Below are 17,123 nucleotides of genomic sequence, written 5' to 3'. Positions count from 1 at the left end.
TTTTGCGCATACACGCGAGCGACGTCACTTAAGATCGTCAAGAGGTTTGCTACTGCGCCTGTACAGCTACAACAACCCTCGGTGCCAACCCATAATATTTGACGGCTAAAAAAAATTGTTAATATAATAACATGTGTTTAATTTAACCCAACAAGACTCAACGTGGAATGAAACATGTGGAGAAAGACTGTGAGCAGAGGATATATTTGTTTAGTTGGCATAAGTGGGGGGTTGAAGGTAAGTGGGTCATTTCGAGAAAAAAAAAGACATTTGGAAATATAGGGTGGGCCATACTATACACATTTGAAGCGTTTATCAAACAGTTTGATTTCGTAAATGTTCTAATCAATAAACTTGTAAGTTATAGAAGTATCAATTCTGAATTAAGGCTCCAAAAATTGCGTTTCTTCATGGAAGGTGTAGTTTCAAAGTAAAGTTTCAAAAAAAGGTTTCTAGCCAAGATTAAGGTTTGTAGTTAGGGTTTCAAATAATAGTTTCAAAGCCAGCCTTTGGGTTTCAAGACTGGGTTTTGGGTTGGGTGTGTGTTGACCTGGTGAAGACTATAAAAGTGGCAGTGAGCCGACCCTTCATTGCTGAGGTCTTTCTCCTTTCCATCCTTTCTTTTTTTCTTTCCTTCTATCCTTCCTTTTTATGTATACATTTTTGTTTTTCTTCGGCCATCAGCCATCTCTTCTATCCTTCCTTATGAGTTCTGTATAAATTGTATCTAATCTTACTAATACTTTGCGACAAGTCATTTGTGAGGTTTTTAACAGTTCGTGTCAATATACATTAAAATAACACATATTCATCAGGTGTCAATAGACATTCAAATATCACATATTCATCAGGACAATTTTGCACCACGTGTGTAAAAGACTATGTAATTGTCATGCTGATGCATTTTTGAATAATGTTTGTAAACTTGTTCAACTTTTAAATATTTTTAAATCTAATGTTTTAAGGAATTTTGGGCCTCCTTTGCGGTGCGTCCATGCAGTTCCCACGCCTCGCCCTCAGGCAGGATAAATGCACGACAAGCAGCAGATATTTGGAGGAAACACTTTGAGTTGAATGGCGTGACTGAACCTGACCTCTCCAGCCAGTACATCATCGCCCATGTGCTCGGGGCTAAAACTGTGAGTCAAGGAATGGGCTCTATGATCTATTCGCTGATTCGTGACTCAGTTGTCCGTCTGTAACTGTCAGATAGAAGGTGTTGCTCAGGAGAAGTTGTCTGCATTTCTCACCAAAGAACAAACACAGCAAATATGGAAGCTCTGCAAAAAACGCCTCTCCAGGTCTAAAGTCTATACAGTCATTAGATGTCTTTTCTATCCATTCAAAAGGGAGTTACAGTGATGTGTGTGAATGTTGCAGGATGCCTGTGCAGTATGTGATCGAGGAATGGGACTTCAGAGATGTGACGCTGAAGATGAGGCCTCCAGTGTTCATCCCACGACCTGAAACCGAGGTTTGAGAAAATTCTTGAGAATACTGTAGTGCATGTCTTCTTTAAGAGTGATGTGGCAATACTGCAATGCATTTAGCAAATAGATAAACTCAAAAGAACCTCCATTTGTTCTGTGACACTGGTTGACTTGATTCTGTGGTTATAATTTCAAATTAATTTTACCATATCATTTAAAGTGAATGTATTCATTCCAGACTCAACTGTAATCTTTATATCCATATTCAGCAACTTTTTATGCGCCGGTAGCGACTATTTTCCAAAAAGCATTGAGCAATGACTTTTTGCAGTGTTATTGGAGACTTGTGGAGACTCCATCTCTCCCATGTCCAAACTGCACATGAATGGCACTTTTACCCACCACTGGTTCATTTAACCAGTCCTCCAATAAATTGACCTCGTAGTTTTTATGTTGTGCAGAATAGAAATACCCACAGTACAGTACAGTAGAGGTTGAACCAATTAATTGACTACTACTCTCGACAAAACTGTCTTTGGAGATATACGCGGGTCTAAAAGTCTGAAAATAAAGTGGTTGTGGATGAAAATAGTAGTTTACCTCACTAGCACCCATTAACACCCATTGAAATGCATTGCGGGGAAAAATGTTTCTAAATTCACCGGCCAATTAGTTGCCCATAGTTTTTTTTCTGCCACATATTGTTATTGGCATCGTCCTCAAAAAATCCATATCGTTTGGGCCCTAGTCCAATAATGCGTGGAGTCGCAACACTTTTGCAATACAGCATGCTATGTACTATATACAATGCTGCACACTACGTACTATGCTACAAGTGTGAAGAAGTTTTTTTTTTTTTTTTTTTTACCAAATATGATTCTGGTTGCTGTCCTCAAATACAATAAAAGCACAAGTGGAACACAAACAGAGAAATGCTTAATTTTTTGGAGCCTGGCTTATTGTATGTTGTGGCATCTTACACCACGCTACGCTATGCTTTGCAACACAAGACGAGATCGGCTCATTGAAGCAAAAAGCATGCGCAAGGCTCCCACAAATTACATCTATATTCGGCATAATGGTGAGTTGTATTTACAATCAGTTGTTTTTATTTGTTTCTCTGCCAGTATTTTTGAAATATGTAAAGAATATCATCGCATAATCGACTTTGACTCGACTTTCATTACATTATAGTTGCTTAAAGTACAATTACAGTACAATACAAGATCACAAGTGCTGTGTTGTGTGTGTTGCGGCAGGAGTTGGTAGAATTGGTCCTGACTGATCTGCAGAGGAAGACCGGCTCGCTTACTTGTTTGGAGGTGGGATGCGGCTCTGGTGCCATTTCTCTCAGCCTGCTAAAGAATCTACCTCAGGTCAGCGTTTCACCGTGAGGCATTCATTTATTGGGGAGACACTAGTTGGATTGTCATCCATGATAACTGTTTATATTGTGGCCTCACTGAACTTAGCCTGTGTTTAGGGGATGGTTCTGTGTCACTGCTTACCCCGCCCCTCTCTACGGAAGGACCATTATAAAATAATGCTTTCAGTACCATGATGACTGCAGGTGGAGCTAGGGCGGTGTGACTAGGCGAGCAGCTGCTTGTTCTCAAGCAGCTTGGAGTTTGAAGCATATTTTGTGTTTTCTCACACGTGGAGGCAGCACTTCATCACCAAGCCGTATTACACTTTTGTCGTTTAGTGTAGTGGATCACCGAACACAAATACAATACCGTACAGCTCCACGCCCACAACTTAGCTGAAAACCTGAGTATATACCGCCTATCAGAAGCTAACGTTGATAATGCTATGTGCTAATCTCTGCTAATGTCTGCTACCATGTCAAAACATGATTAGTGTTTCTGTCAGAATTTGGCTGTTACTTGAAAACTGCAGATTTCAACCAGCCTAACTTCCAAGTCATGGGCTGAGAATATCTGTGTGAGGGTGATATTATGTAAATGAGCTGCCGTACTGTTGCAGCACAATCTGGCAAAAATAAATAAATGAATAAGAATGGCTTGCTCAGGCACTCCAGAGACACTATTTGTAAGCAAGCAATGTAAATTGCTCTCTGTGGCCCACCATTAGTATTGTGTGTGTTGCGAGCTGTTTCTAATTTCAAATTTTTTTGACAATGAAAAAATAATCAATCGCTTGTTTTATTTATTTATTTTGTCCAATGGGATGCCATAATTTCTAACTATTATGAAGTCCTGATTGCATGCCAGAGACCTATTAACCAGAATAATATGTATTATGGCCATTCATAGTGCTAATATGTATCTACTTTGCCCCCTGATGGAGCTAAATGACTTTTTTTTTTAAATAAGCAAACAGATATTTATAATGATATGAAACAAATCACCAAAATATTACAAACAGTTTTTTGTATGTAATAAACAATAATAGTGTTTTCCACTGTAGCTTAGAGCCATTGCACTGGACCAAAGTGTGGAGGCTGTGGAGTTGACGAGAGAAAATGCATCAAGGTAACTTTAACTCGTGCCATTAAAATCTGTGTGTGTGTGTGTGCATGTGAGTTTTTTAACATCCAGTTTGCTCGTTTCAAGTACAGTATTTGTTTTGACAGGTTAGGACTTGAAGACAGATTAAAGGTTTATCAAGCAGATGTCACAAAAGGTAACTGAATTCTGATTAAGACTCTTATTATTGTACAAAAAACACATTTGTTTTGAACACCTTTGCATTTATTATTATTATTTATAGGTTATTATTATTTAATTAATAATAATGATAAATGCATTGTTGATTTGATGCTGTGCCAGATGCAGAGACCGTGTTGAAGCTGTGCAGCAATGTCTCCGTGTTGGTCAGCAACCCTCCCTATCTCTTCTCAGAAGATTTGCCTTCTCTGGAACCGGAAATTTTGAGGTAACAAACCAAGAGCGGAAAAAAGGAAATTGATAATATTGTGTAAAAACCTTTGAGAAACAGGAAGTATTTTGGTGATGTGTGGACAGTTTATAATTGTAATGGGAAGCGAAACTTCCTTAGTAGAGCTTTTTGCTGATTTTTGAATGTTTAGCACCACAAAACAGTCAACTCCGATGCATCTGTACATTCATTATTTGTATTAACGAGATCCGATGCAATGATGCAATGTTATGAAATAACAAACAAGGAATGGAATACCACCTACTATCGCTGGTATTGGGCCAAAACCTCATCAGTCACATTTTGGTGAATTTCACATTTTTTCAAAAATCTTTTCTATTGGTCAGTCCACACGAGTTGGTGTAATATTTTTACATATTATTGACTAATCTAAAGTGTTGAAAGGCTTGCTCTCTTTCACAACGCAATGCTAATGGTTGAACAAACTTGCCATTTTTGGATCCCCTGAAAAGTGACCATTTTGGAGGTTTTGGCCTGATGCCAGCGCTATGCTCATCTACGCCTTAAGACGATTTAGCTTCAAGCTGGGTAGTTAAGTGTTAGCATCTTCCAAACCATTTCTTGAGCTATTGCAACAGTTCAGCACTATTAACTTGAGTTTTAGCTAAAATGTTTTGCCTGGCTTTTTGGGGATTGTCTGTTTATTGAATATTTTCATATTGAAGGGATTGGAGTATAAGTGTTTTCCTGCAAACAATGTTTATTAAATTAAATGATTCCGTATTTCCTCAAACATTCACCTAATGCCAAAAGATAAAAATGTTGGTGTTATTAGCTTTGTAAGGCAGAACTACTTGGTTTTATATTGAGCTTTTAGGATTTAGGACATTTAAATGAAAGTCATGTAATTATGTACAAGACAGTTCTGTGCAAAAATCTTAGTCCACTATCTAATTTGCTATTTTAGAAAAGTCATAATGTTTATGCAGAGCTTGGCACTTGACCCTTTTTTGCCGGTCCGGCCAATATTAATTAATTAGCATACTGCTTCCTGGTTTATGGTGGATTCTTTTTGAACAGACAGGAGATGCTGTTAAGAGTCAAGAAGGTGGAGAAGTTCCGTTGATGCCATAGTAACCGAAATGGTTGAAAAATAAAAAAAATCCACCTTTTATCCAAATTGAAACAATTTTCTTGCTTGTCATGCTCCACATCTTTACATTGTGTTGTTGGAACTGGCTTTGTTGTTTTTGCTGAAAGCAAGTGTTCTACTTTACAGGATGATGTCAAAATGAATGTTATTTTAAAAAGTTACATAATAAAAACAAAGCTCGTGGGGGCGAGAGTTGCAAAATTCCAGGAATATTTAAAATTAGAAACTTTCCATGAATGGGAATGTATGGAAATAAGTGGTAATAAACAACCAGAAATTAACAGAATTGAAAGTTACATTGATTCATAATGAGGACTAAAACAACCGGATTTTATGTAAACACAGTTATGTTTCCTACCTCGTTAAATCACGCTTGATAATTATTGTGAGGACTCATGAACATGATCAGGGTGCATTTTTGCCTATTTTTGAATGGGTTTGTTCAGGTGAATGAGAATATAATACAGTACTCAACATGGTTTTGTTCTTCAATTCATTAGTTGATTGTTCAACAAAATATTTTGAAAAAAGAAAAAAGATGGCGCGGGTTCGGTTCGATTACCAGCCAGTACCCCAATAACTAGGATAAACCAAAAGTCGCAACAGCGACAAATAAACGTGTTAAAATTCATGCTTTTCAATTGTATTGTTTGGCATGCATGCCCGCTTACAACAAAGCAAAGGGCTTGAATATGTTGCCTTTCCAAAATTCCCCATTTAAACTTGCCATAGGAATTTACTGGAAACCTTCCATGAATTTACCTGAATTTTCCACCCCTTTGCTACTCTAGTGGGCCCAGGACATTTGCTCAGTGCTGAGAACAACATTATTTCAAAAAAAAAAAAAGAAGCAAAAAACATTAGCTGTCCATTGACAGAAATGTTAATTTAGGGGAATTTATATATGTCGGCAGGTTTGAGGACCACGCCGCCTTGGATGGGGGAAAAGATGGCTTGGATGTCATCCACAAGATTTTAACCCTGGCTCCACAGATTCTGTCAGATGATGGGTAATGCCCAGACGCATTTTTCCCCCCTAACAACCCATGTGCCTTGTTGCGCCTAAGCCTATTTAATAAGACATGTGTTAGTGTTCTCCGCCCAAAAGTTGCTTGTGATAATCTTGTGCGATTGTAATTGCATTTAACTCAATCCCGTGCTCTTTTGCCGCATAAACAACAGCTGCGTTTACTTGGAGGTGGACCCCAGACACCCCCGGCTCATTCAGCACTGGGTGGAGGTCAGCGTGGAGTGGCTGCGTTTGGCAGAGACTCATCACGACATCACCAGCAGGTCCGTCCATTGAGCGCAATGCTAAATTTGATAGAGTGGGCCCATGACTATCTATTAGATTCCCACTGCACGGACGCGGATCTTAACTTCATTTCAAAATTAGACACGAAATGCGTGTAATGCTCGGGACTGCCTTCACATCCGATGTCCAAATTCGGAAAGGCTGACACTGATTTGTTTGTGTTTCCCAGGCCTAGATTTTGCATCCTTCGGAAAGACAAGTCAGACGACCACAAGCTGCACCTGGGTTGAGAAAGCGAGATCCTATTATGTTGGCTTTAGGCCAGGTCGTCATAGCCCCTGCTGCCCAGCTCCCCTCCCCCTCCACTCCTGAGCCGCCAAACACGCAGCAGCTTAATCGCTCAAAATTCTCAGATATTATTTGCAGCAGAAATCATATAAATCGACCCGGTGCTGCGCTTTTTAATCTGCGTGCGTCCCGAGCCGCGGTAACACAGAAAAATGTGTGTGCGATGGCACAAAAGCAGCTCAAAGCTGAAGGTAATTACCAAGGCTTTTCTTAGAAGCCTCTCTCTCAGAATCGTACCCTCCTCCCTGGAAGCATTTTGTAGTTCTGTGAATCGCCTGATGAACGGTCCTCCCCTTTGCCCGTCCACTCGCTGACTCAGATGCAGGCGCGCACGCACAATGTGGCCTTTACTGCCTCGTGCAATCTCGCGCATACTCCAAGCTCAAAGGCCGCACGGTTCCTTTTTATTCCTGAGCCGATGAAAAGGCTGAAATATTTCCCGTACGCTGCCAAGGCCAAAACGATCCTCGTTTGGAGCAACACCAAAGCTGTCAACATCATCCGCGTATGACTGAAAACGTCGCTGACATTCAAACGGCAAAGGCTTGAAATTTAACAACATTTCGTGGAAATCACTTGAGGAGTTTTAGTGTAATCCATCTTAGCACAAACAAAGGACCACCTCCTCGGGAGAAGTAATGAGTGCCATAACAGCCCTCGTCACCGTGTGTGAATATATAAAGTACAATATTTACTTTTTATCCTGTAGAGTAAATCTTTAATATAGGACTGACTAAGGAACCCGCTATTGTACATACACAACCGATCTAAAGTTGCGTGGGGTCAACCAGACCGTTTCATGTGAAAACACACCACTTCATAAATATATATATATATATATATATATATATATACCACTGTTAAAAAGTTAGGGGATCACATAGAAATGTCCTTATTTTTGAAAGAAAAGCATTTTTAACACATTAACAATGTCTGCACTTTATTTCTGATTTATTTAATGGTGTCTTTATTGGGGGGAGGTCATTCTCTTCCAAAAAAGAAGGTAATCAGGATATTTCCAAATTACCCCAAGGTTTTGAACGGTAGTGTAAATATAGTTGTGCTCATACATTGACGTATGCTGGCAGAATTTGTACAGTGATGAGGAAAAACACACTTATTTTATTTTAAGATTCAAATTAAACTAATGCATTTCAGAATAGCACAATCATTAAACAACAGCAATAAAGTAAACAATGAGATGGTCCCCGGTCAGTCGTCAGACATATTTTCCGAACAATTGCCAGTATTTCACAAATTCTGACAGGGAATGTCAACTTGTGAGCAGAACTGTGACTCTATATACACTATCGATACATAGACTAGTGCTTTTTCCCACAACTTTTTAACAGTAGTGTATATAATATGCAATTCTAAAAACAAATAAAATCCCTATGGATAATGTTGCAAATAGCCACAAAACATTTAACCCACAAATGACACATGTATACAGCTCTGGAAAAAATTCTGAAACTCCTGCAACATTATCGGTTTATGTCAAGCAGGTTTCACTAATATGTAAAGAAACTGTAGTGTTTGTCATTTTCTGCAAATGTATATGAGTATTTTTTATAAAATACTTCACTTTTGAAGTACCACCATCATGACTAAAATTGAATGCAGTAGCGTATTAGGCCTAGGTGTTCATGAAAAACAAGGCATGCGTTTTATTTGTAAAAAGTAAATATTTGATATTATTGTAAGTGGTGTAACATTTTGCACAGTTTGGACATTACTTAAATATCGGAAGAAAAAACGTACTTGACTAATGATTTCATGTAAATGTATTACATAAGAAATTGATACAAATCATACCTGGAGGGGAATGTATGAAAACAAACTGTTCTTAAAAAATTGTACACAAATGTTTTTACTAAAAAGTTGAATACAACTTAACTGTACTTAGGTAGTGATTTTTCTGCGTACCACAATAGGGAACCCGCATAGCACGAGTGATACTATTACCACATTTTTAGATTCTGAATATGATTGTGAAGACAATAGCAAGCATCATTGGCCCTAAAGTCCATCCATGATTTTGATGTGCAGTGCAGTGGTCACTTTTTTTTTTCCAAAGCCATATACACTGTATATGTATGTACTTGAGAAACGGTAGAAAACTTTTTTTTTTTTTTTTTGAACTACCGGTAACTTAAACTTTTAGAATTTCTATTTTCTTAAGACTGAAGTGGTGGAACAATATAACAGTAGAAAAACGACACATTACACATGTAAAAGGTAGAAAAAGGGTTTTTACTGAGAAAAATAAAACAACAAAGGTGTGTAAATGGAATCAGTGTATGTACATCTCATGCAATCCTGTCCAAATGTGATACATACACACGCACACTCGTGCACGCTGATATGAACTCAATTTATCCAGGTTTAAAAAAATAATGACCCTGTGTCCAAAGTTCTGAAGCAGCAAATGTCATTTCCATGGAGGGGTGGGGAGGGGGACGGCGGCAAAAGGACCTGTTTGTGTTAGCCCTCCTTTGCAGTCGAGATAAGCCTCATACCTTGAAGGGGTATTCCTGTAAGAAACGCAGCAGAGGCCTGGGGAGTGGTAGCTGGTCGTGGCGCTCCGAATGCCTGTTGATGACGAGCCGGGTGAGGTGCTGTAGGGAGGGCAGACTCTGCGGCTTGTACACGGGCTGCTTTAATTTTAGCACCACCGACGCCGACGCCTCTTGGATTGTCACTTTGGAAGTGGCCTCCTTGGCCGCCGTGCCCCCCTCCTCGTCTTCCGCTCTCCTCTCTGGTCCCATGTAGTGCTGGACCAGGCTGGGCACACTGGGGAAGGACGACAGGCTGGGCCGGGCCGGCGAGCTGCAGTCCAGCAAGAAGCGAGTGCAGCTGTACTGGATGCGTATGCTGGTGGGACCGCGGGCCGTCTTGACCGAGAGGGTGAGCATGTACAGAGGATGGCTGCTGTCTCGTACCAGAAAAGCCCCTTCAGAGGCCTCTTGAAGTGCACCGTGCGCCTGGGCCGCACTTATAGCTCCCCAGTACCACCCTACACACACATGGCGCCATGTTAACACATCGCAAGCACATCTCAAAAGAATTCAGTTGACTCAAAGTACTCAACACAAAAAGTATTGACAAATATGCCTCAAAAGTTACAATTATTTTCATGGGAGACTAGTAAAAAACGATGGTCAAACCCAAGATCTCGAACTGATGTGATTTTTTTTTTTTGCAATAGTTAAAATACAAAGGGGCCTTGCTTTAGACAGTCACGACAATTTCGAGGTTATGAACAGTGGCCAGCGGAGGAATACATTGTTACACAACAGAACAAGACTGCTGCACTTTCTATTTTTATTTTTTTTATATTTGTGATGTATTTTTCATACAATATTCAAGGTTTAAATATGGAGTGCAACGAACTAGTTTGAGCAGTGGCGTAGGAATATGGCATAGTAAGGCACACTCAAGTTACCACTTTACTGACTGCTGTTCTATAATGATTGTATTTTAAGCCTAAAAGTGTTTTTCATACAAATATAGACTGTGAATGTGACATTTTTAGGTTACAAACAATTAACACTGAACTATTTTGAGCAGCGACGTAAAAATATGTCGTCGCCCTGTACTTAAATAGGAAGTCAACCCAAAGCTTTTCTTCACAAGAATATGCTTTATGCAAGCCAACTCGTCGAAACATGACATTCTGATTCATATTAAATTTGTGGAATATAAATTAAGCAGTAAAATCCACCCGCTTTTGTCGATCTCAGGGGCGGCCATTTTGCCACTTGCTGTCGACTGAAAATGAAATCACAGTGGCTCAGGGCTCCAAAAAACAGCCAATCATGGCTCAGCTTCATAAAACAGGTGAGCTGTGATTGGTCGTTACCTGAGCAACTGCGATGTCATTTTGAGTCAACAGAAGTGACAAAATGGCTGCCCTTGAGATGGCTAAAAACGGGTGGAATGTTATCCGGAAATCTGGCTGATGGTCAGATTTGTCCATAAACAAAAGCACGGGCAATTGTGACAAGTTTATACATTTATGTTTTGACAGTTACTGTATAACTGAGGGTAACTTTAGTTTCACTGTGGCCCGCCATGAAAACAGATATGACACCCCTAACCTAAGTCCACAAATACGTTTTTCTTTGTCATTGTTTTTTGTGCAGCCATCACAAACGACACCGGAGACGGCAAAGAGGAAAAAATGATTCTTTTGCTGCTCAGTATTGCAAGAACAATGCAGATCATTAAATAACAATTATGTAACGCACATTTGGGGCTTCTTAGTTTCCAACAGAGTTCAATTTGTGCTGCATAACCCTGGTTTGTACATAAATTGGAGCCTCATGATTGCAGTAATAATCACTATTAAAAATACCTGTAGGCCATGAATATAAAACAATCAAATGAAAAACAGTGAATACGGTCATAACTGAGCGTGCCCTCTTGCACTGCATGGCAACGTATATCCCCTGTACAAACTAGCTCATTGCGCACCGTTCATAACCCCAAAATGTCGTACTGTATATTGAGACCGTCGTAAACCAAGGACCCCCTGTAAATGCTGCGTTCACTTACACATACAGTCGAGTGAATATAAAAAGTCTACACGCCCTTGATCAAATGCCTAGTTTTTGTCATAAAAATAAGCCCAAGATAAATCATTAATGTGGTCTATAACCTGTGCAACTCAATTGAATGCTTTTTTTTATTTTTTATTAACTTTTGAAATCTGAGATATGGTTGCAAAGTGCACACCCTCTTGACTGGGGGTGCGGCTGTGTTCACAATCAACCAGACACATTGAAACTCTTATCTTTTGTCTTTCTTTTTTTATATATATATATCATAAAAACATCTGAGGGGTGTGTAGACTTTCTATATCCCCTGTACACTGTGTATGGCTCCAGTACTGTCAACAAATAATTCAGCAGTACAACAACAATAGGTAACAGTATTGCTCTGCAGACACCACTCTCTATTACATGTCTCTCTGGTATCTTAAAATGAGTAGCTTTACTTTATTTTAGTTTACTGAGAACAACTTGTAGAGTCTGCCGTGTATGCTCATACCGCACCTGATGTTTCTAGGTAGCAGAAGTTGCTCGCAATGGCCCGCAGATCCTTGGTGGGATCCCATAGTGGCGGGCTGCTCTGAGGGCAAGGCGTAGGCGCGACCGTCCCTGCCCGCATGCCCCTGTGGGGGGCCTCAGTCGTTTGAGCAGTGGGCAAAAGACCTCGGGGACTGAAAATGACATGACGGCTTAATTAGGTTTAAGTGGTCAAAAAACAAAGAGACTTCATGTATTGTTTAGGTTTTGAAAGCATCTACTCTAATGACATCAGTGTAAATGCGACTGACACACACAACAAATGGGGCACTCCCAGGAGTTAACATAATGTGTTTAACTTTGTCATAATGAGGCTAATACTGTAATAATAGCAGTTAACAAATGTTTGCATCAGAGCTAACCTGGAACCAATTTAATGTGTTACTCAGCGAGCCTATACTTTACTGTAATAAGGGTTGACTGCTTCTAACAAACACAAGATATGTTCACAGCAGCATTTACACTCAGGAGTCAACATAATACCTTGATTAAAGGCTTTAACCCGCCCAAAACTTTATAATAGTTTGGATTAATCAGTGATAATATCAATTGAAATGCTATTAACAAAAACAAACAAAAACATGAGTCAAGTAAAGTGTAATTATATTTTTAGCATGGCCCAAAAAGGTCAACAAGCAGTGATATCTGTTGAAATGCTATTTACAAACACAACAAATGTTCACTGAGTTTCAGAACAATCTGATTTTAAGATTTTAGATTTTATTTAAACAGCCCAAAACTTCCTAAAATGTGGATTAAACTGAGGTATCGGTTCAAAAGCGATTTACAACCACGGCAAACAGTTTACGCCGACAAGCCAGTGCCCTGTGTGACGTAAATTGCAGTATCTCCTCTTTTATTCTGAATTATTTTTACACGACACAATAGACACAATTTAAATGGTATAAACACATACAAGACTTGTTTCCCCGCCAAAAGTCTAAGTCGTGTTTTAGATTTTTTTTTAAAATCGTAAACAAATAATAACCGTTTGCTTCATGTTTACTTTATGCTGGAGTTACGCCTTATTTGGGGCCAGTGGGGTTGTTTGTTAAATTATCATTACACGCATGACAGTCATAATGCAAATATAAAATAGTATGACAAGGATGCCAAGAAAGAACAATATCACTTTTAATAGAGTACCGCCTCGAGGGACAATTTTAAAACTAACACTGAGACTATTTGTTCATCTCCACAAGGGAAGAACGCGTGCAACCAAATTTTTTTCATATTTTTTTCTGTTTTGTACAGTATTTATAACTAAATACATTTATGAAGGCCTTAATTCAGAATTAACTTTCTGCGTTTCCAATGATTATCACTTTAGCCATACATTGTTTTAAATTGAAAATTGCTAATCTATAATATATACAATTAGGCTTCTTATCTTATTTTATTATACATACAGCGCACAGACATTCACATATATATGAATGAATAGCGATATTATTTCACTATATTATTTACAGTGTGAATTAAAGTTATTTGATAGTAAAGTGGTTACATCTTGGATTCGAACGGAGGTCTTTTGTTGTTGACTTAAATACAAACAAAGAGATGATGTACTCACCCTGGCACACAGAGAATCATAATACTTCTTCAAGCCGCACTTTAATTCCAGTCGCAAACCCCTCCCCGCTCTTTGTTAAAAAAAAAAAAAAAAAAGACAAAGCTAAGCTAATGGGGAAAAACAACTTGTATGAAAAGCATTAATAAATAAAAAAAATAAAAAACACACACAGAAGCGGTGGTTATCAACCAGTTTCGCTAAACGCGCGTTGCCCTACTGGTCGTCAAAATATACGACATTTATTTGGGTCGTGCCTTTTAAAAGACAAGAGTCCGGTTTATCGGCCTCGTTATGTGGAGTGTGTTGTCGCCAGAATCGAGAGCTTCGAATGTGCGACGGGGACGCAGCGAAAAGGCTTGGCTTTTTTTTTTTTTTTTTTTTAAATTGACTGTTTCCTAGAAGTCTATTCTGAGAACGCCTCTCGGCACCGGCAGCTCTGACGTCACCGACCCCGGCCGCTGTGCACGCGCGCACGAGATCCCCGACACGCTCTCATTGCACTCCTTTTTAAACCAAGCGTACAGACCTAAATACGACGATTTGTGGCGAATAATCCCACTTTACTTTGCTTGGGTGATTTTTGTTGCGCTGTGCGCGCATATGTGTGTGAGCGTGTCTGTGTCCGCGCCCCTCCTCTTGTTCTCTCTGTACGCCTGTCGGCTGCTGCGTTCGCTGAAGCGGCGCGCGCTCCCGGGAATCGAGCGTTGGCTTCTCTCTACACGCTTTCCAGGAATAAGCTTGCCTGCGCTTTGACTCCGCCCCGCCAGGCCGCCCCCGTAGCGGGCTTCATTCTGGGAATTCACCGCCTCGACATTAAAGATACTAGTCGTGCCCGGCAGGGGCGTTTCTAGACCCCCTGGGGGCCCAGGTAAAATGGACCATGGAGGCGATATTTTCAGATTGATAGAAAAAAAAAAAAAGTAAGGGAAAGCAAGATGTAAGAATTGCTTAAGTCCACAGAACAGTGTTTGTGCTTTTTTTTTTTTTTTGTATTATTATTTTTTTAACTGTTGTTTGCATGCCTTGGCTTGTGCAAATTTGCAGTCTCCATGGTTCGTATTTAAATGGTTGGTATGGACTAATATGTTTCTCTGTTTCTCTGAGCCCTGTAGCCACCAGAGAGCAGCAACTAGCAAGGGGCCCTACGGGGAGGTTTCCCAACACATTGTCGTTGCAGTGCCATAGTTAGTTGTCCCAATACGAGCACATGATCAGAAATGTTGACTTATTATTATTATTTTTTTAATGAAGCTGGCTTCAAGCAGCAGTCTGTGTCTGTTCTTCAACCACAGGACACTGTAGCTTGTGTCGTGAAGACTTCAGGCTTTCGCTCATTAAGGAAAAAGGCACAGAATGAGAAACAAACAGACACGCGGAAACATTTTTGCTTACAAAGCCGATAGCCAGCAGTCAATATCAATCAAAATCATCACTGTCCTGATATAATATACAGTGTATGATATACAGTGTAGCCAAACATCTCGCTGAACGGCATCCACACGAGCTGAAAGAATGACAAGTTAGCAACTGTGCCACATTAAAACAACCTACCTTCAAAGAGAAATCTAATGAGTGTGAATAAATTGTTTGCTATGGAGGAAATCAAAAGCTTTCAAATGAGAAGTAAATCCCTCATTGTTTTGTCATTGATGTGGACCAATGTCAGCCGTCCCTCGGGGACCCCCTTCAGCCCAGTTTGGGGTCCTGGGCCATTGCCTGGGTTGCTGCGTCTGTGTCACACGCACACACACATTCTGCAGCTTGGTGTTCATTTCCCTCAGTGGAAGAACACTGGCAGCCTATTTGACGCAATGTCATTTGTGTCGCTATTATGAGCGACAAGGAGGGAATGCAATAGGTTAAAAGGCACATGGCGACTTGTTTTGGAACGCGTCAGTCCGCAGTTCTCTGCTGCACCGTGAGGCCACATGAGGTTGAGCGTGAACTGACTAACCTTGCCCCTTAACCCACTTATGTTTTGTTGAGCTGCTCTTGTGTATAAAAACAAAAAAACAAAAAAAAGAAATATTGATGTTCATACGCTACATTGGCAAAATAGTGTCTCTGCTAATGTTTCAACTACTAAATGTCATGTGAAGTGACATTATGCTTTAAAGGTGACCTATTTACAAATGGACTTTTTAATCGCATGTATACTACTAGTTTGGGTCTGTGGAGTGAATTAATTAAACCATTTTCAAAACTGTTTCCGAGCAAGCTCATCTGAATTCCGCCAAATTGTGACTTAACAGGTCAGCACGGTGTCCAGGTTTGGAATCTCTGGTCCGACCTTCCTGTTTGCAAATTGTATGTTCTCCCCGGGTTTCCTCCCACGTTCCTAAAACTTGCATAGGTTTATTAAAGACTCATAATTGTCCATAAATGCGTGTCTCGATGCATAGTGTACGATACGATTCAAGAGCGGTACATTTTCAAGTGGAACGATTTGATTCTGTGTTACAATTAGATTTTTCCAACAATGATATGTCTGTAGTTTTTGTCATGTCTACAATTCAAGGACGGAATGCTTGAAGATATAATGATTTGATTTGGTTTGGTTGAATCAAAACCGATTTTCCAATCCAAATCGGTTTGCGTTACACAAAAGCATCAACGTGTGCGCGGAGGATTGTCATTTCTCTTTATGTCTGTGTAGATTCTCAGTCGTCGAGGTCATGGTCGTAATCGTTGAGTCGAGACAGCTGGACTCTTGCTTGTTGAATTTGTTGTGTTTTTTTCTTGTTTTCCAAGAATGTTGAAAAACGACTTGGGCAATTATGCTATTAGGCTAACAAAGTGGAGGTTGAATTTGCAGTAAACAGCTAAGTGTTTTAAATCCTGGGGAAAAAAAATGCATAATATATCCTTAAAACAAGGGACTATTGTGGCGAAAGAGCCGACAACTAATAAGTTGTAATCTCCGCTGGAACATAAACACAGACGCGCGCAACATTATTGAGAGATCATGTGCGAGTCTGCTGGACCGTTTAAAGATTTTATGATGGCGGCGGTCTGACTCTGAAACTACTGTTATGCAAAAAAATGTTTTGTTTGTTAAAATGCTAAAACATAGGCCGTGATGATTTATGATGGCAACGGTTCGACACTAAAACAGTTATCTTTATAACCATGCGAAGAAAAAAAAAGCCAAATTAAAATGAGTCGGAGGTTGATCAGTAAAGTATTGAAGTTAAGACGGGGTTTTTTAAAAATGTTTTTATTGTTTTAGGGTGGCTACATTTTTTTATTCTTTGTCAGTTGAGAATAGTAAAAGGTTGAATCATTGTAAGGTTTTATGATGGCAATTTTAATCATTAATTTGCAAAAATGATAATCATCCAACAAATCAGAGGTTAACGTCGAGTATTTTTGATTTGGAAAATGTCTGAACAGTTTAAAACAATAAGCCCAA

At 39.6% G+C, this 17,123-nt stretch overlaps 2 protein-coding genes across 4 annotated transcripts; one reads left to right on the top strand and one right to left on the bottom strand.

The window, feature by feature from the left end:
- Positions 1-50: 50 nt before the first annotated feature.
- Positions 51-7,201, top strand: hemk1 (HemK methyltransferase family member 1). The gene is made up of 11 exons (XM_086041219.1): positions 51-237; positions 966-1,139; positions 1,210-1,301; positions 1,381-1,474; positions 2,690-2,806; positions 3,861-3,925; positions 4,027-4,076; positions 4,223-4,328; positions 6,360-6,455; positions 6,628-6,738; positions 6,930-7,201. The coding sequence occupies exons 1-11, from the start codon at positions 175-177 to the stop codon at positions 6,988-6,990; spliced, it is 1,029 nt and encodes a 342-aa protein (XP_085897345.1). The 5' UTR covers positions 51-174; the 3' UTR covers positions 6,991-7,201.
- Positions 7,202-9,282: 2,081 nt separating this feature from the next.
- LOC147141864 (cytokine-inducible SH2-containing protein-like) lies at positions 9,283-15,352 on the bottom strand. 3 transcript variants are annotated; one of them, XM_086041221.1, is made up of 4 exons: positions 15,263-15,352; positions 13,712-13,781; positions 12,106-12,272; positions 9,283-10,064 (listed from the first exon to the last, which is right to left on the bottom strand). In XM_086041221.1, exons 2-4 carry the CDS (start codon positions 13,729-13,731, stop codon positions 9,562-9,564), a joined length of 690 nt encoding a protein of 229 aa, XP_085897347.1. In that variant the 5' UTR covers positions 13,732-13,781; positions 15,263-15,352; the 3' UTR covers positions 9,283-9,561. The 3 variants fall into 3 exon arrangements, with proteins under 3 accessions (XP_085897347.1, XP_085897348.1, XP_085897346.1); XM_086041222.1 differs by lacking the exon at positions 15,263-15,352 and adding an exon at positions 14,276-14,300; XM_086041220.1 differs by lacking the exon at positions 15,263-15,352 and adding an exon at positions 14,238-14,256.
- Positions 15,353-17,123: the final 1,771 nt, after the last annotated feature.

This window comes from Filicampus tigris, chromosome 9 (genome assembly GCF_054856515.1).
Source record: "Filicampus tigris isolate MCC_2025a chromosome 9, RoL_Ftig_1.0, whole genome shotgun sequence".
NCBI classification, from domain to species: domain Eukaryota; kingdom Metazoa; phylum Chordata; class Actinopteri; order Syngnathiformes; family Syngnathidae; genus Filicampus; species Filicampus tigris.
This window is presented reverse-complemented; position numbering and strand designations above follow the sequence as displayed.

Excerpts from the sequence above, each read along its gene's own strand:
- LOC147141864 (XM_086041221.1), bottom strand. The coding sequence starts at position 13,731 with ATGATTCTCTGTGTGCCAGG. Across the intron at positions 12,273-13,711 it reads ATGATTCTCTGTGTGCCAGG|TCCCCGAGGTCTTTTGCCCA; the intron begins GTGAGTACATCA and ends TGTCATTTTCAG. Across the intron at positions 10,065-12,105 it reads CTGCTACCTAGAAACATCAG|GGTGGTACTGGGGAGCTATA; the intron begins GTGCGGTATGAG and ends ATGTGTGTGTAG.
- hemk1 (XM_086041219.1), top strand. The coding sequence starts at position 175 with ATGTGGAGAAAGACTGTGAGCAGAGGATATATTTGTTTAGTTGGCATA. Across the intron at positions 1,302-1,380 it reads TGCAAAAAACGCCTCTCCAG|GATGCCTGTGCAGTATGTGA; the intron begins GTCTAAAGTCTA and ends TGAATGTTGCAG. Across the intron at positions 4,329-6,359 it reads CTGGAACCGGAAATTTTGAG|GTTTGAGGACCACGCCGCCT; the intron begins GTAACAAACCAA and ends ATATGTCGGCAG.